The sequence below is a fragment of the Sarcophilus harrisii genome, chromosome 3, assembly GCF_902635505.1.
Source record: "Sarcophilus harrisii chromosome 3, mSarHar1.11, whole genome shotgun sequence".
NCBI lineage: Eukaryota > Metazoa > Chordata > Mammalia > Dasyuromorphia > Dasyuridae > Sarcophilus > Sarcophilus harrisii.
Window position 1 is genome coordinate 588,960,608 of NC_045428.1, and position 25,237 is coordinate 588,985,844.

At 50.7% G+C, this 25,237-nt stretch overlaps 1 protein-coding gene across 1 annotated transcript; it reads right to left on the reverse strand.

Annotated features, from left to right (window-relative positions):
• LOC116422646 (IgGFc-binding protein-like) lies at positions 1-24,877 on the reverse strand. The gene is made up of 19 exons (XM_031961596.1): positions 24,491-24,877; positions 23,932-24,069; positions 23,643-23,802; positions 23,080-23,468; positions 20,826-21,333; positions 19,901-20,496; positions 18,924-19,488; positions 16,161-16,759; positions 15,401-15,950; positions 13,629-13,831; positions 12,343-12,744; positions 10,516-10,802; positions 9,467-9,732; positions 8,225-8,577; positions 6,030-6,594; positions 4,905-5,503; positions 3,677-4,229; positions 2,540-2,733; positions 1-1,690 (listed from the first exon to the last, which is right to left on the reverse strand). The coding sequence occupies exons 1-19, from the start codon at positions 24,875-24,877 to the stop codon at positions 1,607-1,609; spliced, it is 7,398 nt and encodes a 2,465-aa protein (XP_031817456.1). The 3' UTR covers positions 1-1,606.
• Positions 24,878-25,237: the final 360 nt, after the last annotated feature.

Here is a 25,237-nt window from a genome sequence, read left to right on the forward strand (position 1 = left end):
GAGCCAAGCAGAAGGTTAGGTGTGAGGGCGAGGGGCCGTGGCCAGAGAGAAGGCTCCCCACCTCTTCAAAGGTTGACATGGGAATGGAGAGAGCTACGGGAGGGGACCGTTCTGGAGTGGAGTTGAGGGGGTAATGTTTAGGGAAAATGGCTTAGGGTTGCTGCTACTTCCCAGCAGAGGGGAGGGAAAAGAGAGAGAGAGAGAGAGAGGGAAACTCCCCAGAGCCATCTGCTGTCTAGATGTGGTTCCTCCAAGGCATTTCTCAATTCCTCTGAGTCAGATCCAGCTGGCCAGGGCCTTGAGCCCCACCTGGCCCTCTGCAGCCTGGGAATTCAGCCCACCACCCCCTTCTGGAATCTGAATGGTTCTAGGATCCCAAGCACCTGGAGAAGGGTGAAGGCTGATAGCCTTGACCTGGGAGCTTAGGGTGGGGGGCTGCTGCTTGTAGAAGATTCCCTGGGAAAAGGCTGAGATGTCAGTCCTAACAGGACAACTTCTCTTCATCTGGGACACGAAGGTCCCAGTCCCCTGGAAAATGCCCTGGCCATCTTCTTCCCCCCAAGAAGGCTTGGCCATGGCACAGCATTGCCCTCTGCTGGGGAAAGCCCAGAAATGAGCCACCAGACTTAACTGGACACCCTGGGAGGCCCTGCCTCCCAGGTCAGGACCATTCCCACGAGAATCATGTGCAAGCACCTGTCCCTTGTCCCACGCCCCTGCCCCAGGGGCCCGGGCCTTCTGCCCCCTTTGCTCAGGCTCCCTGCACTGTGCCCCCTGCAAGATGGGCTCCACCTTCACCCATTACACTGCGGCCTCTACAACTCTTGGCCAACAAGGTACTCTCCATGTTCCCCTCTTCTAATCCCCCTCACAGGAACATAACAAAGCCTGGAGAAGGTCCACCTGCCCCTGCTTCTTCCCAATCTAGCTCTGGACTTTCTAGTTCCTGGGCCTGGAACTACATAATGTCAGTCCTTCAATCAACAGGTCTTTAAGGGATCCTTCTTGGGACCACTGCCCGTGAGATCCACGGCAACGGAATCATTGCATGCGTTTTTATTTCCCCAAATGGGCAACAAATGCCCCCTGAGCAGGGACCGGGTCAGATCCTGGCACTGCCTCCCCTATAGCACATGGTCAGATACAGGACTTGGGGGCGGGGGTAGGAGTGGGGGCAGCTACTAAACAGAAGAATGATAGATGCCTGCTAACAACTTGTGGGGAAGAACAGGAGAGAAGCCCAACACAAAGTGCTGTATGGATGCCTGAGGCCCTTGGGTTCCTGTCTCTCCTTCCCTCCCACCTCTCCCACCTTGAAAAAAAGTGCTGAGTCCCAGCAGCTTGGTCTGGGTTAGGAGCGGAGCGGGGAGGATGGGAGCCAGGGACGCACTTGGCTTGGGTGCCCGATGTTGCTTTCCCATCCCCAAGACTTGGGAAGCTAAAAGCACACTCTGATCCACTGCTCCATCCCCAAGCCAGATGTCTGGCTCAGGGAGATGCTTGTGGCCGAGCTTTCATAACGACTGGGCCCAATCGGAGGAGAGGTTTGGGCCAGTTAGATGCTGCTGCTGGCTGTTTCCTGGGTTCGAGCCGGACCGGTTCAGATCTAGCCAGTGTGATTCCTCCGGAGACAAACGTGGCTACTCCGTGGTCTCCACAGCAGCTCTGATGCCTTCTCAGGGCTCAGCTCCTGGAGGAGGAGAGGAAGCAGAGGAGTCCAGGGGAGAAGGAGCAAACGTGGGGGAGAAAGGGGCCAAGATTCCGGGCCAGGGCTAGCTCTGGGCCACTCACATGCCCCATCAATCTGGACACTTCCATCCGTCAGATGAGAAAACAGCTGCCCTCCCTGCCTGTATAATGGCTGGTTTGAAGGTCATCAGGAATAATTCATGGGAGAATCCTCTGGGTTTTCTCCTCTACTGACTGATGGTTCCCCCTAAGCAAGAAGGCACTGGCCAGTCGGTGGGTGGGGCTGAGAGGGCAGGAGAAAAGCTCGTCTGCTACGGTCTCGGTGGCATTAGGAGATAAGGAAAGAGTCAGGCTCTGGGGGTGGGGGGGATGGTACAGCTCAGGACACCATTCAGTGCATAATAAAGACCTGTGAGCATAGCAAAAGCTGGATATTTGAATTCTGGGATGGAGGGAGGGATGGATGGATGGATGGTTGGAGGGAGGGATGGAGGGATGGATGGTTGGAGGGAGGGATGGAGGGATGGATGGATGGATGGATGGTTGGAGGGAGGGAGGGATGGATGTCCTGCTAGACAGCTGGAGTCTAGGGAGCAATGTGGCAGAGTGTACGTTAGTGGACCCCCATTGGAATCCTAGCTCCATCATTTAATCACCTTTGCAATCTGAGATGAATCACCTAACTCTTGCTCTCAGTCTTCCTCTCTCTAAAATAGGAATGGACCCAGACCCCCCGTGGCCCTTTCTAGTTCTAGCATCAGTAGTCCCAGGGGATGAGGAAACCCAGTGTGGAAGCACTGAGCTCTCTCTTTCCCCAAGACTATAGGGGGCAGCCAGGGAGGAAACTCACTAGGCCATGCCGACCTTGGTGGCCACAGCCAGGCTCCGGGGCTGGGACGCAGCCGGGTCCCCGAGGCAAGGATCCGTCATCACAGACACAGCCCTCTGCACACAGGAGCCCGCACTGCTGCTCTGACCCGGGGCAGGAGCGGCGGCGAGGGCAGGCACAGAGCTCATAGTGGCTGTGCGGGGGACATCGGGGAGCTGTGGAGGGAGGAGAGCGAGGAGCTGCAGAGGGTCCTGGGGGGTGCACCAATGGGCGCGCCGGCGGGGGGGGGGGCACCTGGGGTCCGAGGTTAGGAGCCAGAGCACATTGTCCCCCAGCTCTTGTGCCTTGAGGAGATAAGCCCCTCTAAGTCTTTTTGTCACACTCTTCTTCCTGGAAAGCCCCCCAGACCTCCCTAAACTCTATTCTGTCCCTTCAGAATATCTCGCTCTGGACCGGTTGCTTCCAAGTACCAAGGCATTTCACAGGGGATCCGTAGTGAGCTACGGATTATTTGGGTCTTTCCTCGGCTCAAAGCCCACATGTCTACACACAGAGGATGCTCCATTAACGAAGAGAAGTGGGAAATGACAGGGCTTCAGACAGGGCTTCAGAGCAAGTCAGAAGAGACACAGAGGATGTGCCATTAAATAAATAGGGAGGAGTGAAATGATATGTTAGAGGAGACACAGAGGGGGCAGCTAAGTGGTACAGTGGATAGAGCACCAGCCTTGAAGCCAGGAGAACGTGAGTTCTAATCTGATCTCAGACACTTCACACTTCCTGGCTGTATGATCCTAGGCAAGTCACTTAACCCCAATTGCCTCAAGGGAAAAAAGAGAGAGACAGAGGATGCTCCATTAAATAGAAGTGGAAAATGACACTCAGAGGCAGTCAGAAGACACCTTTTCTAGCTGTGTGACTGGGCAAATCATGTTAACTTTCAGTGGTAAAGCTGGTAAAGAAGGGAACGATTCCTTCTTCAACTAAATGATGAGAATAATGGTATTTTGTGAGTCCCACAGCATGACATGAATTCCAGCCCTGGTTACTCTCATTTTGACTGATGGTGGCCATTGTCCCTCTGCTTGCTGGTTATTGGGCTCATGAACCCCGAACCCCAAGAGCACGCTGTGGCAGGAATGGGACTTGCACACTTACCACAGAAGGAGGGGCTCCTCCAGTGGCCAATGGTGATGTTCGCTCGCTGACAGGCAGCAGCATAAGTCTGGATGGCCCGGCACAAGCCGTGGCTCTCACCCAGAGACAGGCACACCTCACTGGCGCAGGCAGAGGCAAAGGGCTTTGGGTCGATCTCCACATGACAGGAGGAAAAGGGCCCCTGGGGGTTCTGGAGGATCCAGCACCGGCTCTTAGCTGGCACAAGCTCTTCCTGTGCCATACACACTGGGCAGCCGTGGGGACAACTGCCTTTACATTGATCATCATCCGGCTTCCGTTCAGAGGCAGAGGAAGCCCCTGGGTCCCCTGCTGGGGAACCTCTCGCACCCCCAGACTTCCCATTGAAGCCCCCACAGAGCCCGCAGGTCCGGCCCGCGTAGTATGGGGGCAGGGTCAGGAAGATGCTGTGGGCCAAGTCGGAGGCAAAAATTAGACCAAACTGGGTCTGCAGCGTCAGGTGGAATCCATCCTGGTACAGGAGGATGGCGCCCATGTTGAGGCTCAGCGGAAGCATGAACAGAGCCCCATTGACCTGAGGGAATGAAACGTGGGCAACTTGGGAACCCATTCTTTTTCCCTGCTTGCCCTGAGCCTTCCTAGGGAGGAAGGGACGATTGTGGAGCTGGGGGGTGAGGAGTGAAAAGGAACAGGTTTCCAGCGGCCTCCAGTCACCCAAGGGAAGGTCAGCTGATGGTTAGGGGGAGCGGGACAAGAGGAATGAAATGAGCCAACAATTCAAGGGCAGCAGAAAGTTCACATAGAAAGTAAACACATACTACGCATGTGTATGGATATATTCATATGTACATGTATATACACATGTGTATATGTATACTATATACATATATATATATATTGCCACAAATATATAACACATACATACACACATACACATATATTCTCCACCCCCACCCCCCCGGCCCTCGCCATAAAATGGTTACAAGAGGCAAGCATGGCTCTGGGTTTCCCAAGCCCCAGCAACATGATCCTGGCAGCCATTCACTCTCCAGACAAAAGAAAGGCGTTCTAAGCAGACACTCCATCGCACCGCAGTAGGTTCCATACTCATGTTTCAGACTACGGACCCCGGTTTGGAGGGTCTTCCAGGGAGCCTGACAGGGGGAAGTCCAAGCAGCATTCTGCTTTTGCTCCTTGGTGGATCTGGATCTGGGGCATTTGGGGAGGGGTTTCTTGCAGATGAACTTACCTGGACCAACCCTGGATTTTCTTTCTGAAGATGGATCTGGGTCCCATTGACCAGGATAACTATCTCTGAAATGGCAGCTATGAGGGTGCTCGGAGAGTTCTTCTTTCTGACTTCCACTCTGAAGAAGGGCAGGGACTCGGAGGAAACACACAACTCAGACAAGATGAATTTGCAGGTGCCGGGGAAGTCAAAGGCCTTCTGATCGAAGGTCATGTACCGGAGCGGCCCCAGTGCTCGGCAAGTGCTAGGGGCAAGCGGGTGACATCCGGAGATACCCCTCAGGGTGCCACACCTCTCCCCAGGCCCACAAGAGGAGTCGGAGCAGCGCACCTCGTGGCTGGGGGCATCGCAGTGGCAGAACCGCCGGCAGCCCTCTCCTTCCCAGAAGGTCTCCCCGGCCAGGTAGTATCTGCCCTGCGCGGTGCAGCCGCACTGGGCCAGGGGCACACAGTCCGTGCCGCTCAGCACGAAGCCCTGATCGCACTGGCAGCCCTCCTGGCATGGGGTGCGGCAGCTGGCGGTCAGGTTGGGCTCAGCACAGGAGTTGGGGCAAGAGGATCCACAGAGTTCATAGTGACTGTGGATGGGACAGGCCATCTCTGAAAGAAGGAAGGAAATAAAGCAGAACTTTGTAGAAGCTGCTTTTCTGTCGGAGCAAGGAGGTGGAGAAAGCAGCATCAGGGAAGATGCCAGGGAGGACACGGATGCGTCATGAGTTTCGAACAACCTGAAATTGAGGCTAAGAGTGGAGGGAGTCCTGTGTGGCCCCACAGTAGGCATAAGGCTGGACATAGGAAAAGGTCGCTTGCTATGTGAAGATTTGTATGAATCCTTCTCACCCCTGGACTAAGGAATATCAGCATCATTTGTGGAGACCCTCTGAGTCTAAAAGGTCTTCTCAAACCCTGGAGAAGAAGCAGACCCAGCTATTCTTGATTCATTGGGGAGATTCTCCCCCCAGGAAAGAGCCAGGACCTCCAGTCTCAGGCTATCCCTTGGTCTGATGAGAGAAATATGATCCCTCCCTCCCGGGAGCCTTGAGTACATGGGATTTGGGAAGGCTTTGTAGAGGTGACTTTGAGCTAGCTAAAGAACCAGGGATCTTGCCTGGGAATGGCCACTTACCACACCCCACCTCCTGTCTCCAGGGCTGGATGGAGACTCCCCGCAGCTGGCACTGGAGAGAGTAACTTCCGAGAACCTCACAGAGTATCTCCTGGGAACCATCGCTGGCACAAACATCATGGATGCAGTTGTCCGTGTGGACGCGGACTTCAGTCAGCTCGTGGCAAGAAGAGAATGGCCCATCCGGGTCTCTGAGCAGGCCACAGGAAGCCCGGGACTGGTACTGGGCTTCCTTCTCCGGTGGGCACTTTGGAGCCAGCCCCGCTCCAGAGCAGTGAGCAGGAAATCCCGGCTCCCTCCAGCTAATGGCAAACATATCGGCGTCCGGGATCAGTGCACCACCAGGGCTCCTGAAGTCATCCTGAGGATTCCCATTGAAATCTCCACCCAGACCACACAGGGAACCTGCATAAGCCTCAGGGACCGATACCCACAGGGAACGGTACTCATCAAAGGACACAGAAAGACCAAAATGGAACTGGAGCACAACTGCCGAGGGACTGGAAAAGGCGTGGAATCTGCCACCAGCCCGCCCCAGGGGCAGATTCATCTGGGATCCGTTCACCTGGAAGGAAGACATGGGTGAGAATCACAGACCCACTTCAGGCTCTGCTTCCTCCTCACGGGAATCCTCCTGCTACAAATCCTTCTTCCTTCTGGCTCTGAAGCTGCCAGCAATGGGGACATAAAGGGACCCCAGGAAAGGGGACTAGCTTCAAGACAGGCCCAGTTGGGAGAGCTGATAGCCACACACCTTCCCTTCAGGGTCTGTCTCTGCCTGTCTGTATGTCCTTCTTTCCTACTTTCCCTTGTCCTGCTCCCAAGAGCAGTATCTCCAAGACTGTACGTCTCCCAAGGAAGAGCCAACTCTGACCTTAGGATATTCCCTTGGTCTGCCCAGAGGAATACGATTCCTCCCTCCCCGGAGCATTGGATAGGATGGATTTTAGGAAGGTAATATCAATATCTCCTTCCCTTGAGGGCAATGATATCTGTAAGGAAGGGGCAGCGAAGTGGTCCAGTGCATACAGTGCTGAATTTGGAATCAGAAAGATTCGTCTTCCTGAGACACTGTGATTCTGGGCAAGTCGGTTCACCCTGTTTGCCTCAGTTTCCTTTTTCTGTAAAATGAGCTGGAGAAGGAAATGACTAACCATTCCAGAATTTTTGCCAAGGAAACTCCAAATGGGATGGAAAGACCTGGATTCTAGTTTCCGTTCATGTGACTCTAGCCAAGGAATTTTGCTTCTCTGAGCTTTAGTTTGCTCATCTATAGAATGGATCATCTGTCCCTCCAGCACTGTTTTGGAGAAAGTGCTCTGTAAACACTAATACATTAACTAAATGGTTGTTGATAATATTATACAGTAAGGTGCATATGTGAATTGATTGTTCATGGCTGTTGAGTGACCCTTCACAGTCACCCAGCTGTTCTCCTTCCCTGTTCCTAATTCCTGGATCTGATATTAGAAGTCTAAAGCTGTGGAGTTGGGAGAATCTGAGTTCACATTTAACCTCAGACACTTACTAGCTATGTGATCACAATTTGAGGAGGGGAGGGAGGGAAGGAGGGAGAGAAGGAAGGAGGAAGGAAGGAAGGAAGAAAGGAAGAGAGAGAAAGAAAGAAAAAGGAAAGAAGAAGGAAGGAAGGAAGAAGAGAAGGAAAGAGGGAGAGTGGGAAGAAGGGAGGAATGAAGGATGAAGTTATGAAAGGAAGAAAGGGAGAAAGGAAGGTAAGAAGGAAAGGGAAAGAAAAAGGAAAAAAGAAAGAAAAACAAAGGGAGGGAGGGAAAGGAAGGGAAGGAAGGAAGGAAGGGAGAGAGAGAAAGAAAGAAAGAAGAGAAGGAGAGAGGGAGGGCGGAAAGAAGAAAGGGAGAAAAGAAGGGAAAAGGAAGGAAGGAAGGGAGGAAAGAGAAAGAAAGTAAAAGGAAAGAAGAAAGAAAGGAGGAGGGAGGGAGGGAAGGAAGGAAGAAGGGAAGAAGGGAGGGAGAAAAGAAAAGGAAAAAGAAGAAGGAAGGAAGGAAAGAGAAAGAAAGAAAAAGGAAAAAAGAAAGAAAGAAGGAGTGAGGAAGGGTAGAGAGGAAAGAAGAAAGAGAGGAAGGAAGGAAGGAAGGAAGGAAGGAAGGAAGGAAGGAAGGAAGGAAGGAAGGAAGGAAAGAGACTTTTTCTACTGAAGACTGGGGGAAAGCTCTTACCTGGATTGTCTTGTGCTGTCCAGCCAGAAGGGAGAACCTCTGCCCACCTAGATCCACATCCACCTGCTTGGCCCAAGAAGTCACCATGGAGTGCTGCTGCTCAACCTTTAGCCAGATGGCAAAGGAGGTGAGGTGGGTATCACAAGTTTGCACCAGGGCAACACGGCAGGTTCCCCGAAGCTGGAGCCCCTGGTCCGGGGGGTCTCCATATAGCCACATAGTCCCGTATTTGATAGGGTAGCAGCCCCTCAGCCCTCTGCGCAGACGGCACACTTCCCTGGGCCCACAGCTATGGGGACGGCACTCCATGGCCCGGCCTGGACCTTGACACGTGCACTTCTGGCTGCACGTGTCTGTGAGCAGCACCTCAGCCCCCAAGGGATAGTATTGTCCGTTCAGGACACATCCACAATGATCCTGAGGGATGCAGATCCCATTTCTAGACAATCCTTCCTAAAAAGCCTGAGGCGATGGCCCAAAAGGATGTTAGTATTGAGGTTGGAGGTGATGGGCAAGAGGACCCAAAGTCATAATAGTTTTGGGGCAAGAAACTAGTGGGAGAGGAGAAAGAGAAAGAAAAACTTGAGTGTGGGATGGAGCTTCCCATCCCCTCTTCCCTCCTGATTTTCCCACCCCAAGAAGGGAGCAGGAGTACCAAACTCATCCTGTAAACCAGCCAAAGTACACATGCTCAGAACAGAGATATAAGGGAATTGGGATCAGGGGAAAGATGAGGGCTGGATGTGGAAGCTGGAGATTAGCATGTTAGCAATAAGGTTGGGGCTGGGTTAGGGAGCAATGTCATCTAAAGTTGGAGCAGCTAGGTGGCACAATGGGTAAGAGTGCCAACTCTGGGGAGCCAAATCCGCCTCATACACTTCCAAGTTTTTTGTGATCCTGGGGCGAATCACTTTACCCTGCCTGCCTCAGTTTCCTCATCTGTAAAATGAGCTGAAGAAGGAAATGGCAAATCTCTGCCAAAAAAAAACCCAAAAGGGGTCAGGAAGAGTCAGATAGAACTAATTGATTAAACAACAATCACATAATGTTAGAATCACAAGTGATCTTAAAGACCCTCTAACCCAATTTTCTCAGAGGTTAAGTGATTCGGACTGGAAAACAGGCTGAGGCTTAAAAGAAAGGAAAAAGGAATAAAGTTTAAGTGAGTGGATGAGGTTAGTTAGGATTAAAATTAGGGGAGATGATGAGACCGGGGGTAGAGAGTGGGGGCATGATGCTTACTGCATCCGAGGTTTGTTCTCCAATCAGGCAGTCTCACTTTATGCAAGGCACAGAGCTGGGCATAGGCCTCCAGAGCAGCACACAGCATTCGATTGGCCGTCCCATATTGACATAGATCATATACACAGGATTGGAAATAGGGGTCGGGATTCTCATGCCAGTGACACTCAGCAAAGGGTCCCGAGTGGTTGGAAAGGACCTCACAGAGCTGGGCTACCCTGTGCCCTTCACCACAGGAGTCCCTTCCAACAGAATCTTTCCGGCAGCTGCAGATCGGGACAGGGGTTGGTCTCAGCTCCAACCAAACCGCCCTTCCTCTGGTTCCTCCCCACAGTGCCCCTGACACTCTGACCCACGCCTGGAGTGCCCTTCTCTCCCTTCTCTGCATATTGCATCATCACCTTCTCCTCCCCCTTACTCGTTCAGCCACATTCCTTGTCCAACCTATAATACTTAAATGTACGTGGTCCTAGAACGCTCGCTTTATGGTTGGCCCACATGTGGAATCTGTAGTACACTGAAAGTTCAAGGGCAGCTCTTAAGCCCCTCTCACATTTCCCTCACCCTTTGTCTTGCAAATAGTAAAAGTTTAATTTCTCTTGAATTTTGAGATGCTCTTGGTTGTACCAGGGAAGGAGCACATTTATTGGTTTGGCAAATATATACTAAATGTCTATCATGACCACATCCTCTAGTCCCTAAAGTCTGTCCCCTCTCCCCTATACTTAGTCTGAAATCTTACAAGCAAGAAAAGTTCTGCTTTATAATGGTATCCCTCAGGCCCAGGGGTCCTCAAACTTTTTAAATAGGGGTCCAGTTCACTGTCCCTCAGACTGTTGGAGGGCCGGACTAAAGTAAAAACAAAAATTTTGTTTTGTGGGCCTTTAAATAAAGAAACTTTGTAGCCCTGGAGGAGGGGGATAAACGTCCTCAGCTGCTGCATCTGGCCCACGGGCCAAAGTTTGAGGACCCCTGTACCTAGACCCTCTGGATCTACACCTCTTCCTGCAGAGGAAGCCCTGTGTGATGGCGACAGGTAATGGCCTCACCCAGGTAGACTGGCATTGGCCTGCCAGGCATTCCCAAAGGCAGCATCGCTGGGGGCTGGCCTCCCACCAGGGAGGATCTTGTCATCTTCCTTGTCTCCGTTGAAGTTGCCACACATACCACACAGACGGCCCCTGTATCCCGGGCCCACTCTCACAAACAGGGTGTTTCGTCCATTGTACTGGACTTCTAGCTCCTCTCCTACTCGCAGCAGCAAGAGACTCCGCTCCCGCCGCACCCCGGCCTGGGGCCCCAGCTGTCGGGGCAGGGTGACTTTGTGCCCATTCACCTGATGAGGGAGGAACAGACCTACCCTAAGGATGGTGCTCTTTTGGCTTGTATACCTTCAACACTTCGGAGCAGGATTTCCTATAGAATGCTGACAATGAAAAGGCACCTTCCACACCGAGAAGGAAGTATCACAGTCCTTCCGTATCTGACTAAATCCAATTTGTGCCAACTTTTAAACATTTCAGTCTCCCTATTCTCCACTAGAGAAGGAAGTCTCCATCTTACCCTATTTCTATAAGTCAGGTCATCTCAATTCCTTTCACTCACCTCATAGCTTTCCACAGGATCCTAACATATTCTTTTTTTTTTTTTTTGTAGTTTCATATGCAATCATCATTTTATTGTACTATGTCATGGAAATGTTTGTTTTATTCCATAAATTAAAAAGAAAATAAAAAGAAATTGAAAAAAAAAGTCTATGAAAGTGATCATTAATTGGGGAATGGCTAAACAAATTATAATATATGAATTAAGCAGAATATAACAAAATCAACCATTTGATTATATATCATATTATTATTATAGGTGCCACTAATATTTTTGTTACCTAAAAACAATATTATAAATTATATAATCATAATATAATATATAAATTTTATAACTATAATATAAATTATAAATTATGATATTACAAATCATATGATTTTAATATAATACATAAATTACATAATTATAAATTTATAAATCAGAAAATTATGATATATAATATAAATTATATTAGAAATATAAATATTATAATATTGAAAGCTAACATTTATAACAGATTATCTCTGGCATATTTTCATTTTCAACAGACTGTTTCTTATCCCCCTAACCCTCACCAGTACATATCTGGGTCACCTTCTTCAACCACCAATCTGAATTTAGTAGGGTCAGGATTATTTTACAAGTGGCAGTCTTCCTCAAAGTAATAAGAAAAGTAAATATGACCCCCAAAATCCTACAAAACATTCTAAAGCCAGATAGAAATGACTTCTGGACTAGTTGTGAACTTGCCTCTCTTACTCATGCAGACTTGAGTTTCCAACCGAATTTTTGTCTGTTTAGAATCACAAGGATCTCAAAATTGGAAGGAGACCAAGACCATCTGGTTCATCCTATAGCTGAGCAAGAGTTTTGGTTTTTTTTTTTTTTGTTTTGTTTTTTTCCCTATGAAACTCAACTAAGTGGGCATCAAGCCTGTGCTTGCATTTCCCAAGTAGGACAATGCCTAGTCTCTCCCAATACAACCAGTTCTAATTATATCCGACCAAAATCTGCCTCTCTGCAATTTTTTAACTCATTGTGCCCAGTTTGGGCCTCCTAAGCCAGACAAAAAAAAGTATAATCCAGGGAGTTTTAAAATTCAGATGAAGGATGAGGTCAGTATTAGAAATAGAATGAATTTGAGTATGGGCTCAACCTAGTATGAAGATGAAAGCTGGGAGCAGAATTGGGATTGAGATTGGCTATATTGTTAGGGTTCAGATTAGGTCTCCTTGACAATGGTGGCCCTCTTCCCACCAATTTTTCCCATTTTTTTTCCATTTCATGCTTACCTTGACTAGTTGGCCGCGTTCTAAGACCACATGAGCCTTGAAGTCCTGGTTACTGAGCCACACCTCCACGTGAGTCACGAAGGAGACTCTACGGCTGCGGAAGTTTCTGTTGGTAGCCTCCACTCGGAAAGAAAGGTCCCCAGGTAGAGAGGCTTCCTTACACGTGTGGGTCAATTGATAGGCACAGGTGCCCTGGAAGTGAGCAACCGCTCCATCGAATGTGAAGTAGTGAGGATCCCCAGTGGCTGTGCAGATGCCCATGGGGCTCTGACAGCCCAGCCGTCCGGCCTGCAGGGCGCATATCTCCCCTTCAGGACACTGGGCCAGGGAGCATCGGAATTGACCGGGAGCATCACAGCTGCAGCGGTGGGTACAGTGAGAAAGCCAGACCAACTCTCCAACCTAGCAGGAGGATGTAGGTAAAGGGAAGAGGGGTAATTGGGGAAGGGGATGGTGTCCCTAAGTCCTGGCCCCTCCTAGATGAAGGAGGCTGGATGGGGATGGGCCTCTTTGTATATGTGGAGAAGAGACCGACACATGGTGGAGTGGGATTCAAGCTCCCACTTGAATCAGGGTGTCAGGCTGAACAAGAACAAACTTGAAAAGAACTTCTAGACTTCAACAGTCTAGAAGAAAAAAAATCTAATAGGTATAGGCTCAATATCCCTAGATTCAGGGAGGGGGCAAATAAAGGAAACACAGGGATGTTTTAGCTATCTGATACTGAAAGGAAAGACTGGGTCAGATAAACAAAGTCCTACATTACACCGTGAAGAGAAAGCCTGTCAAAGGCATGCTGTTGAAAGGTCACATACACTGAAACCATAGACTCAGAAAGGGTTTTTAAAGATAAATTACTGGTTATTCTTGGAAGCAGGCCTGGAATGTTGTGAGACAGCCTGAACCTGTGAAGACAACTGTGGCTTCCCTCAGCCTGCCCCTCAGGCTCCTATTAGAGAGCTCCCTTTGCCAGAGGAACATTAGTGTTGTCCCTTGCCTGCCTCAGTTTCCTCACTTGTAAAATGGGGATTACAATATCTCCTACCTCTCAGGATTGTTGTGAGCATCAGAAGAGAATATACCCATAAAACACTTTGCAAATTCTCAAGTGTTACATAAATGCTAATTATTATTATAATTGATTGTTGTTGTGTTGTTAAGCAGGGTTTTAGATCATGTCCTTTAAGTCCAGATGCAGCACTTCTCCCAGTGTGTCACACCACCCCTCTAGCCCACCCCCTTCTTCCAGTCTGGAGATGAGGCCTTTCTCTGGTCTCCATACTGACCTTGTAGTAGCGTCCCTCGTGCTGGCAGCCACACTGATCTGGTCGAACACACCTGTCCCCACTCCACAAGTAACCATCCAAGCAGGTACAGCCCTCAGAGCAAATCGGGCCAGCAGGCAGAGGAAGTGGAAGCACAGCACAGGACCGGACCTTGTGGGGGTCTTGACAGAGGTGATAATAGCTGTGTGCGGGACATGCAGGGGCTGGGAAAGGGAGAAACAACCTGGAGGTGAGGGAACCCCAACTGGGCCATGGCAAAGTCACTCTGTTGATTTAAACCACTTTGCTGTAGCATCCCCTAGCTCAGAAACTGAGAGTGCTTCACTGGTTGCCTTTCAGATCAAATCCACACTTCTCAACCTGTGATTCACAACTATTCATAACATAATTGAATCCTCTCTGGCTGCTTTTGTTCCCTTTCCTTGTTCAGGAGCTGAGGTTAAATAGATATTCCCTCTTTCCTAGCCAGAAGGGTCTTCTCACTGCCCCCAGAAATATGGGGTTCTCTTGACAAATCTTTCCAGTCTTTCAAAGTCTAACTACATAAAGACTACAGGGCAGCCGGATGGTACCACAGCTAGAGTGCTAGGTCTGGAGTCTGGAAGGCTTGAGTTCAAATTCAGCTTTAGATACTTACTAGCTATGTGACCCTAGGCAAATCACTTAAACCTATTTGCCTCAGTTTCCTCTTTTATAAAATGAGAAGGAGAAAGAAATGGCAAACCCCTCCAGTATCCAAGAAAACCCCAAGCGGAGCCATGAAAGTTGGATGTGACTGAAATGACTGAAAATACACAAAGACTTCCTGTGGCTAACACCACCATAAGTGACTTAGCTCTCCCTTCCAAATCCCCTTAGCATTTATGTCCTTCTGATCCCAGTCTGGACTACGTGATGAGCCTTTGACTGATCTGTTGCAATGGAGAAGTACAGAAAAGAGTAGCCCATGAATATAAATAGAAAGGCTTTCAATCTGTAGCTAGGGAGAGAATAACCACACATGGGAGACCATGGTCCCTTTGATTAGCATGTACAAAGAATCTTATCTCTACAAGATGATAAAGGTTCTGAAGCAGAAGCATGGGTGCTTTTTATTTTGTTTCCTTCCCTTTCCCTTGTACATCCCTTGCCGAAGCAAGCAATCCTTCCCTTTTCCTTGTAATATTCAACATAGAACAGATATTTATAAAGTTGGAAGATGGAGTTTTTGTATAAGAAACAGCAAGAAGGTCATTGGATCAATGGATTCTTGGGTGGGGTGTAAGGATGTTTGCTCTCCTGCTGTATCCAGGGCCATCTCCAGCCATCCTGATCTCTATGTGGCCATTGGACCAATATGGCTCTGGAGGAGAAAGGGAGGCAGGTGACCTTGCACAACCTTCCCTCACTTAAATCCAATTGCATCTCATGGCATCATCTCTCTCACGTCATGGTTCTCTTTGAGAACAAAGAACAAACAAGAACAAAAACAACGACCCGGTATGAATAGAAATAAAAACTTGGTGAATGAGTGAGTGAATGAGTGGTGCTCTGTCTCAGTGTGCCACCAGTTTCATTCTCTACAATCTCTGAAAGCCTGAGAGACAAGAAAAATATCAGATCTGGCTCCTTTCAAATGTTTTCAGGAAAGAAAAAAAAAAACAAAAAGATCCAACACTATTAAACACTGACTTTGGCAATCTCATTGGAAACTGCTTGGGGCTGGTTCAATTCAACCAGCCCCGATGTACCACCTGTGCTACACAAGTGTTGCACCATCAGGACTGACTCACCACAGAAGGAGGAGTTCCTCCAGGGGCCAAGAGTGATGTTTGCCCTCTGACAGGCAGCAACATATGTCTGGATGGAGAGGCAGAGAACACTGCTGTTGTCCTTGGAAAGGCACATGTCATTGACACAGCTGGCCACATAAGGTTCTGGGTTGATCTGAGAATGGCAGGCAGAGAATGGTCCCCCAGGGTCCTGGAGGATCCAGCATCGGGCTTTGCCCTGAATAAGCTGCTTTTGTCCCGTGCAGGTTGGGCAGCCATTACGGTCACAACGATCTTCACAGTCCTCAGTTTTCCACTTAGAAGTCAAGTTGTCAACAAGTTCCCCCGTTAGGGACTGGAACTCATCCTCATAATTCCAACTAAAGTTTCCACAGAGTCCGCAAGTGTTGCCTTCGTAGTGGGGAGGCAGGGAGAGGAAGAGACTATAGACCAGATCAGAGCTGAGAGTCAGTCCAAAATCTGTCCAAAGTGTCAAGAAGAACCCACTGGGGTACAAGATGATGCCACCAGAATTGAGGCTTAGTGGGAAGTGCAGAGTCTCTCCATTCACCTATGGAAGCAGAGGACAACTCAGATAATTGGGGGGGGGTACAGTTTCCCTAGGGATAGTGGGAAGTGGAGACTGGTGAATCTAAGTATATCTAGAGAGGGGGTACACTGAGGATTCTTTAATATGGACCTACCTCAACCCATGGAATAGTGGGAAGTGGAAATTGGTGAATTTAAGTAAATATAGAGGGGCCATTTAATATGGACCTACCTCAACCTGACCTGAGTTTTTTCTATGAAGATGGATCTTGGTCCCATTGATCAGGATGAGCACCTCTAAGATCGCAAGTATGTGGGTGTTTGTTCCATACTTCTTTTTGATCTCCACTCTGAAAAAGGGCAGGGATTCCAAGGAACCACATAGCTGAGAAAAGATGTATTTGCAAGTGCCCGGGAAGTCATAAGTTTTCCCATCAAAGGTGATATACTGTGATTGTCCTACTATTTGGCAGGTCCTGGGGACAAGCGGGTGACATCCAAAGATGCCCTTCAGGGTGCCACACCTCTCCCCGGGTCCACAAGAGGAGTCACTGCAGTGCACCTTGTGGCTGGAGGCATCACAGTGGCAGAAACGCCGGCAGCCCTCCCCTTCCCAGAAGGTCTCCCCGGACAGGTAGTATCTGCCCTCCGAGGTGCAGCCGCATTGAGCTGGGGGCACACAGTCAGTGCCGCTCAGCAAGAAGCCCTGATCGCACTGGCAGCCCTCTTGGCATGGGGTCTGGCATTGATTGGCCAGAGTAGGATCTGTGCAGGAATTAGGACAAGAAGATCCACAGAGTTCATAGTGGCTGTGGGTAGGGCAGGCCATCTCTGAAAGATAGATTGGTGGACATTAGAACAAGAGAATGCTCCTGAGACCAGCAGGAGATTGGGGATGGAGGGAGACCTTAAAAGAAAATTGGAGAAAATGATGTTGCAATTAAAACTTGGAATTAAAAACAGCTGTTTCTTAAAGAAATAAGTCAGTCAACAAGCACTTATTAAGCACCTACTGTGTGCCGGACATTGTGCTAGGCACTGGGGAAACAAAAATAAGGCAAGAGACTGGAGCTTACAGCCTAACAGGGAAGACAATAGGCAAACAACTATGAGCAAACAAGATCTGTACAGGGTAGATTGAGGATGGCATCAGAGGCAAAGCATTAGCATTAAGGGGGACTAGCCATGTCATGAATGACTTTCTGGGTCCTAGTTTCTTCACCTGTAAAGTGGGGCTTCAGACTACATTCTTCCATTTTTTCAAACTATGAATCTTTAGCGCTATCCCAAAGCTTATCTTGAAAAACTCATCTTGGATACATTCAGGAAGCTGTCTAAACTCCATCCTCTTCTTGGGACTTGTTTGTAATTCTAACCTTTCCAGTTCCAATGGTCTTGGGATGGAGAGAAACATCTGCTCTCTGGGGTCTGTGGGGCCTGAGTATGGATCACAACATAGTATTTTCACCTTTTTGTTGTTATTTGTTTACATTTTGTTTTCTTTCTCGTTTTTTTTCCTTTTTGATCTGATTTTTCTTGTACAGCATGATAATTGTGGAAATATGTATGGAAGAATTGCACATATGTAACATATATTGCCATCTAGGGGAGAGGGAAGGGAGAGAGGGAGAAAAATTTGAAACACAAGGTTTTTCAAGGGCGAATGTTGAAAACCATCTATGCCCATTTATTTTGAAAATAAAAAGCTTTTAAAAAAGATAAACAATTAAAAAATTCTAGCCTTTCCCCTACATTGACTCCCCTACCTATAAAGCAAGTCTTCCTTCGGCTCGTTCTAAATGTATTTCTTCTAACCTCCATGGGCAGCCTTCATTCTAGAGTGTGGATTTTGGGGGAAGCATTTGGTTTACACCCAATTTCCCTAGGAAGCTATAATTGCATAAAGTCAAATCCACCCACATCCATTTATCCATCCAGCAGAAGCATCTACCCAAGTCTTCGTGTTCTAGTCATTTCCCATGGGCTCAGTTGGCACTGAGGATGGGGATGGGGATGGACTGCCAAGGACCAAGGGCTTGCAGCCAGTCACTGTCAAGCTTCGGATGCAGTTAAGGTTGGTGCTCAATAGATTCCAAAGCCACTCCTGTTTTCTTCTGAGGCTCGTGTTACCACAGTGTTTGTTTTCTGACATGACTGAGGGTAAAATGAGTGTCCATTCCCTAAAAAACACATGTATTGGCTAAGGAGGATCTGCCCCTGGGTGTTAAATTGAGCCAAACTGAGGAAGTTTTAAAAAATCAGGGGGATTAGATCTGAAAGAGAACTTAGCTGCTGTCTAGTTTGCTCATTTGACAAGACAAGAACGAAGACCCTAGTGATCCCAATTTCACACGGGCAATGAGGGTGAACAGACATCAGAGCAGAACACCCCAATTCAGGGCGCTTTCCATTAGACCACCATTGAGTGCATTGCACATGAAGCAGATGGAAGGTTGTAGTGGACAGAGAGCCTTGACCTGCCTGGGAGGTGGAGGCACTAATCTTTCTACAGCATACTAGGAGTCGATAAACATTTATTAAGCTCTTACTGTATGTCAGGCACTGTGCTAAGCAAGGCCGTGGGCAAAGTTCCTTCATTTCTGTGCCTCAGTTTCTGTATTCTCATCAATGGGTTTAGAACTAACCTTCCTACTAGAATTTACCAGGGCTCCTCAGATTTCTGACGGGATAACTCTTCACTTTGGCTTATGGTAAAACCGGCCCTAAGAGGGGGGGGGGATTTTCTTTACTCTCCTCCTGGCGTGTTTTAATGAGTTCATCAGACCCTGTGTGTGAAAGCACTTGGAAAAACGTGACATCACAAGTGATATTATTTAAGGAAGAAATTGGCTTTTATATTTTTTATGCTTTGATGGGTGGGGGTAGAATAGAAAGAAAAAGCCAGAGGGAAAGGAGGAGGGGTCTCTGGGCAGCAGGGAGGACAGTGGGAGGGGACTCTGGGAACCAGAGCTGAGAACCCCTCCTGCTCACTCACCACAGCCCGCCTGGTGTCTCCAGGTTTGAATGGGGAGTCCATGTTGTTGACATTGCTGGGCAAAGCTGCGGAGCACCTCACACAGGGGTCTCTGGACCCCCTCTGAGGCACAGAGATCATGCACACAGTTTTCCACGTGAACCTGAACCTCAGCCACCTCATCACAAGCACGGAACGGCCCATCCCGGTCCATGAGCAAGCCGCAGAAATCCGGGGACCGATAGCGCGCCTCTCTTTCCCGGGTGCACCGGGGCACTGGGCCCATGGCGGAGCAGTGGGCAGGAGAGCCCGGCTCCTTCCAGCTCTCTATGAAGGCGTGAGCATCGGGGAGAAGCTCGCCGCCAGGACCTTGGAAGTCGTTCTCTGGATCTCCGTCAAAATCCCCACCCAGACCGCACAGGGAGCCTGCGTAGGTCTCGGGCACGGTGACGGAGACGTAGTGTTGCCAGTCATAGCGGACCAGGAGTCCAGTGTCTGTCTGCAGCACGATCCCTGACCCGCTGAAGTACACATGCAGACGGCCCCCGGCCAGCAGCAGTGGCAGGTTCCTCTGAAGTCCGTTCACCTGGGGCACAGGAAGCCAGTCAGGCCCGCAGCAGAGCGGTTTCTCCCGGAATAGACTAGATTCGCTGCACTGGGGGTGGGAAAGCTGCTCCCCCTCGGACTGGGATTCCCCGAATCCCACTGCTCTCGGCCCACATGGCGGTGGGAGGGTGTCATGAAGGCTGGCCCCGACCCAGGCTCCTGCAGGAAGTCGCCCTGAATGTTAGCAGGACTTCGAACAGGCAGAAGTACCTGTGGGAGCTAACGGGCCCAACCTGCATGTGAAACTAGGAAAGGGCCCGAGAAGGGAAGGCTCTCTAGCGGACAGTGGGAAATATGGCCCTTTGGATATGGGAGGAGAGGAAACTAAATACTGGCCAATGGCCTGGCCACCCCGGGGTCTGAGAGCCGGCTCCCGTTCCTGCTCCTCTCACCTGCACCTTTCCTGGTGCTTTGGCGGCCATCACGATCCGCTCCCTGTACACTTCCACCCGCACCCGCCGTGTCCAGGCCACGGCCACGGAGCCGAGGTGCTCGTTGTGTACGTGCACAGAGAAGGCAGGGAGCCACGCCTGGGAGCGGCAGCTCCGGGTCAGGGTGTACCGGCAGGAGCCCTGGGCCGTGAAGGCCACGCCGTCAAAGGTTCGGTAGTGGGGGTCCCCTGAGACCCAGGTGCTCCCGTTGCCTTCACGGATGCAGCCCCAGACCCCGTCCTGCACCCTGCACGCCTCCCCAGCCTTGCAGGCCTGAGGGTAGCAGCGAACCAGCTTCCCGGGACCCTCACAGGAGCACCTCTGCCTGCAGTTGTCATCGACCACTTGGGCCCCCAGTGGGAAATAGCGGCCGCGCAGAGAGCAGCCGCACTGAGTCTGGGGGACGCAGGCCCCAGCGCTGAGGAGGTGTCCAGCGTCACAGGCGCAGCCCTCACGACACGGGCCCCTGCAGAACAGCGGGGCCAAGGAGTCCGAGCAGCTGGCCTCGCAGGGAGTGGCGCAGGCTTCATAGTGGCTGTTTTCTGGGCAGGACATTTCTGGGGGGCAGAGACAAAGCAGACCCCTGAGAACCAGGGAGACCGACTGGAGAGAAGAGGAGGAGAAACCCAGAGAGATGGGGAGGGAAGACCCAGAGAGGGAATAATGATTGATCCCAACTAATGCCAATGGTGGTGGGTATTTGTGCGAGACTGTTGAGCCTTCCAGGCCATTTGCCCGCCATGGTTGTCTCCGAAAGGTCTTGAGGATAATTCTCAGCCCGGGTCACAGGCGCCAGACTGGCCGAGGATGAGAAAGGTGGACAGGCCTGGCAGCCCATTGACACCCCCCGCAGGCCCCTCCCTCAGACTACAGCATCTCTCCTCACCACAGAAGGTCTGACTCCTCCACGAGCCCACGGAGAGGTTGGCAGCCTGGCAGCTTCGAGCATAGGCCGCCAGGGCCCGGCACAGGACGTGGGGTGCGCCATCAGCCTGGCACAGCTCCTCAGCACAGCTCTCCACAAAGGGCCTTGGGGAAAGCGCTTGGACACAGGCACTGAAGGGCCCTGGGGAAGCCTCCAGCAGCCCGCAAGCCTCCCAGCCTGTGTACAAGGCCACCCGGTCCGGGGGACAGTTCGGGGGTCCGTGGCCACATGGCTCGGCCGTCTGCCAGCTGGTCACCAGAAGGGTGGGATCCCTCCGCGGGGACTCGGCCCCACACAGTCCCTGCACAGTGCTGCCCAGGCCGGCTGGCACGGTGAGCGCCAGGCGGCCCTCCTGCACCCACAGCTCCAGGCCAAAGTCCGTAGTGAGGTAGGTGGCGAGGCCGCTGACATGGACAGCGAGGCTCCCCTGCAGGAGCTGGATGGGCAGTGGGAAACGGAGACCATTTACCTAGGAGACAGGGATGGGGGGGGGCTCTCAGCTCTGGCTGGGGATGGGGCTCAGGACACAAACCCCAGGAGAGCTCGACCCAGGAAACACGGGGATGGGGAGAAATGAGAGAAAAAAGACCTCGAGATACGGGAATGGGCCAGGAGCTCTCCTGGGTTATAGAGGCCCATCCTCCCCACCATCCTCCATCTCCTGTATCTCCTACTCACTCCTCCGTTTCCTGGACCCTAAACTGATCCCATCACACCAGCCCTCCTCCCCTCCCCCCAGACCCCTCCTGTCTGGATCACAGAGTTCTAGTTTGCAGGGACTTGAGCCCCAGCCGCTAAGCCAGCTAATCAATAGGAAGATCCGCCCACAAGCGAGCGTCCAGGGGAACTTGGAGACCTCTGAGGAAGGGGAGTTCACTCCTTGTGGAGGCAGCCCAGTCCACTTCTGGACAATAAGGAAGGAGCCGTTTCCTAATCTCAAACCTAATCTCGACCTACCCAATTTCCTCATCTGTAAGATGAAAATAATATCAGCACCGAGCTCCAAGGTTGTTGTGAAATTCAAAAGAGTTCATCTTTGTAAAGTGTTTTACAAGCCTCAAAGAATTTTTATTGTGGTTATTGTTATTATTATTATTTTACAAACTTGCCTCTGTGGCTTCCACCCATAGCTCCTGATTCTGACCTCTGGGGCAAGCAAAGTCGGTCTAATCAATCCTTTCAAGGGCATTAAAGGCACTTGTTATGATTCCCCTACAACTTCTCTCCTCCAGGCTACACCCCCTATTTCCTTCAACAGATCCTCATACAGCACGGACCTCTGCCCTTCACCCAGTCGGCTGCCGCCCTCTGAATGCTGGCCAGAATCCTCCTTAAGTCCTCCTTAAACTAACTAAACACAGTACTCCTCTAAATGGGATCTGATCGGGTCAGAAAACGGCAGGGCCATGATCTCACTGTTCCTGGAAGCCAGACCCCAATGAACTAAATCCAAATTAGATTAGATTTCCCTGAGGCGTAACACTTTGTGGCTGTGTGGCCCTGGGCAAGTCCCTTAACCCCAGTTAACCAGCAAAAAATAAATAAATAAATACATTTCCCTGTGGCCATCTCACCCTGTTGACTCATAATGAGCCCACCATCCACTTCCCCCTTCCCATTCCCCAGGCCTTTATTGTAGACAAATTGTTGTCTGGCCCAGTACTCGTGAAATTTTTGAACCTAAGTATGAGTTTACATTTACTAAATTTCATCTTATTTGATTTAGCTCAATATTGTAGCTTAAAGGGTTCGGGGAACCTAATTGATTCTTGAAAAGACCCTGTTTCTAGCATCCAGCTCTCCCAAGGGCAGTTTGTGGCTGCCTTCGCAGACAGGGCAGGAGCCACGGTGGGTCTCCCGATGACCAGGGCTCCTCGAAGGGTCTGTCCCATCAGCCTCCCCATGATCCTCTGGACAGACCCGTGTGTGTGATGGCTCCTGGTTGTCTCAGATTGCAAAGCTCACTTTAAGTTGCTGTGTGAGTATGAGTTATCATTATTTCAATCTCAGTATTAAGAGCAACGGCTCAGAATCACAGAGACTGGGATCTGAAAGGGACTATCCTGTGGCTGTCCGGTCTAGCCCAGGCCTGAATGGGAACAGCTGATGACTGACCCACCAAGATGTGAACACTCCCGTTGAGGGGACCCCAGCCACGTCCCAATGAGCTTTTTCTGGTCCCTTCCTTCTTCCACGGCCCCCAAGCCGGACTCACCAGCACATGATCCGCTGTCCCGTTGGGGACCACGATCTCCTGGCCATGGGCCAGCAGCCACAGCTGGAGCCTTGGCTGCTGGCTTGTCCCCCTGCTCTCCACCTTGACTTGGAAGCCAGTCCCGTGGCCAGAGCCCCGGGCCAGGATGTATGTACAGGACTGGAGGCGCAGCAGATGACCGGAGAATGTCCGCAGGTGCCCACTGGGCCCCAGCTGGCAGGAGAGCCCTAGGCGGGCCTGGCAGTAGTAGAAGGGGTAGGAGGCACGGCACTGCCGCTCTGCCTGACATGGCCTCGGCCGGCACTGAACTCTCTGGTCAGCCTGGCACTGGCACTGGTGTTCACAAGTACTGCTGTTCCAGAAGGTGGCACCAATGGGCAAGAATTGGGCTGAAGAAAGGCAGCGGGATGAGGCATTGGACAAGTGGGTCCCTGAGGGCAACGGGAAGGGGGACTAGGCAATGGTGGTCTTAGGACAGGCTTGGAGGACCAACTCCTGGGCTCCTGAGAGAAATGGGGAAAGGGGCGCATGGGCTGGGTGGGCTGGAGCTCAGGGCTACTCACCCTTGTAGATGCAGCCATTTGGGACCGTGAACTCGTCTGTCCGGAAAGCCCACAGGCCCGGAATCCCCACGTTGCTGGTGGAGGATATATGGATGATGGCGGATGTCCGAGAGCCCGGGAGGGTGAAATAATCCTGAGCTGTGCCACTGTTGAAGCCAGCCTGGGGAGGTGACCAGGTGAAGGTCACCCAGGAGAGAGTACGAACTGGGGCTAAATACTCCCCAGCTGCAGGTGCCCACTCCTGTGGCCCCATAGCTCCCCATCCCTTACTCAATCCCTAGACCTCCACCTGGGCTGGGGTCCCTCCCAGGCCGTTGTTGGGGCTCCCTCCGCTGATCACTCCTGTTGTCCACTGAATGTCACCATAATACAGAAGAACGTAAGAAGCATTGGTGCCCGCAGCCAGCGCTGCCTGGAAGGTATTCACCTGTGGGAGTGAGGGGTGGAGCCTTTATAGGTGGGAGTCCATAGAGTCCACAGGGGAAATAAAAAGGATGTGGGGAGGAGATGGAGGAAGAAGGCTCCAGGTTGGGAGCAATGAGCCAGGGCCTTCCTAACCTCTCACAAAGATTGCCTAACTTTACATCCTAGTACAACCTCAGCCAATTTCTTTTCCTTATTTCTGTTTCTTCCTGTTCCTCTCGTCTTTCTCCCCACTCCATCTTTCTCCCAAGCAAAAATCCTTGATCCATCCTGCCTCTCCACGTCTCTGTTCTCTGATCTCAGTCTCTCCACCCTTCATCTACGCTGACCCAGGGGCCTTTTGAAATCTCAGGAGCATAAGGGCCACCAAGACAAGGCTCCCTCTGGGTCTAGATCCCTCTCCTTGACTTTTTTCCTTCCCTCACCTGGTCAGTCCGGGCACCGAAGAAGGGGACGTGGTCCCAGGTAGCCACAAACAGAGAGCGAAGAACGATCTCAGGGGAGTCCGGAAAAGCAGTGGCCAGCTCTCTGGAGGCCCGGCTAAGCAGCTCCGGCTGCCGGCTCTCTCGGTACCACACCTGCCCCTTCTTGAAGGTTGTTATGTCCGCCCAGAAGGGGGCCACAAATGCCCGGCCATCTTTCAGAGGTAAGGCTTGAGGGATGAAGTGGGATAATGGCACCTCAAAAGAAATCAGGCCATTGGTGTTCACCTGTGTGGGGTGATGGAGGAAAAATGAAGACCAAAAATCAGGGAGAGAAGTGGAAGGAAGAGAGAGAAAAGTGGGGTCAAGGGGAGAGGGAATGAAAGCCATTTGAGAAGAGGCAGGGATCAGGAGAGGCAAGAAGAAGAGGAGAAAGAGAAAGAGGAGGAAGTGAGGAGGAAAGAAAGAAAGAAAGAAAGAAAGAAAGAAAGAAAGAAAGAAAGAGCGAGAGAGGGAGAGAAAAGAAAGAAATAGAGAAAGAAAGAGAAAAAGAAAGGAAGGAAGGAAGGGAGAGAGGGAGAGAAAAGAAAGAAAGAAATAGAGAAAGAGAGAACAAAGAGAGAAAGAAAGGGAGAGAGAGGGAGAGAAAAGAAAGAGAGAAAGAAAAAGAGAGAGAGAAAGAAAAAGAAAGAAAGAAAGAAAGAAAGAAAGAAAGAAAGAAAGAAAGAAAGAAAGAAAGAAAGAAAGAAA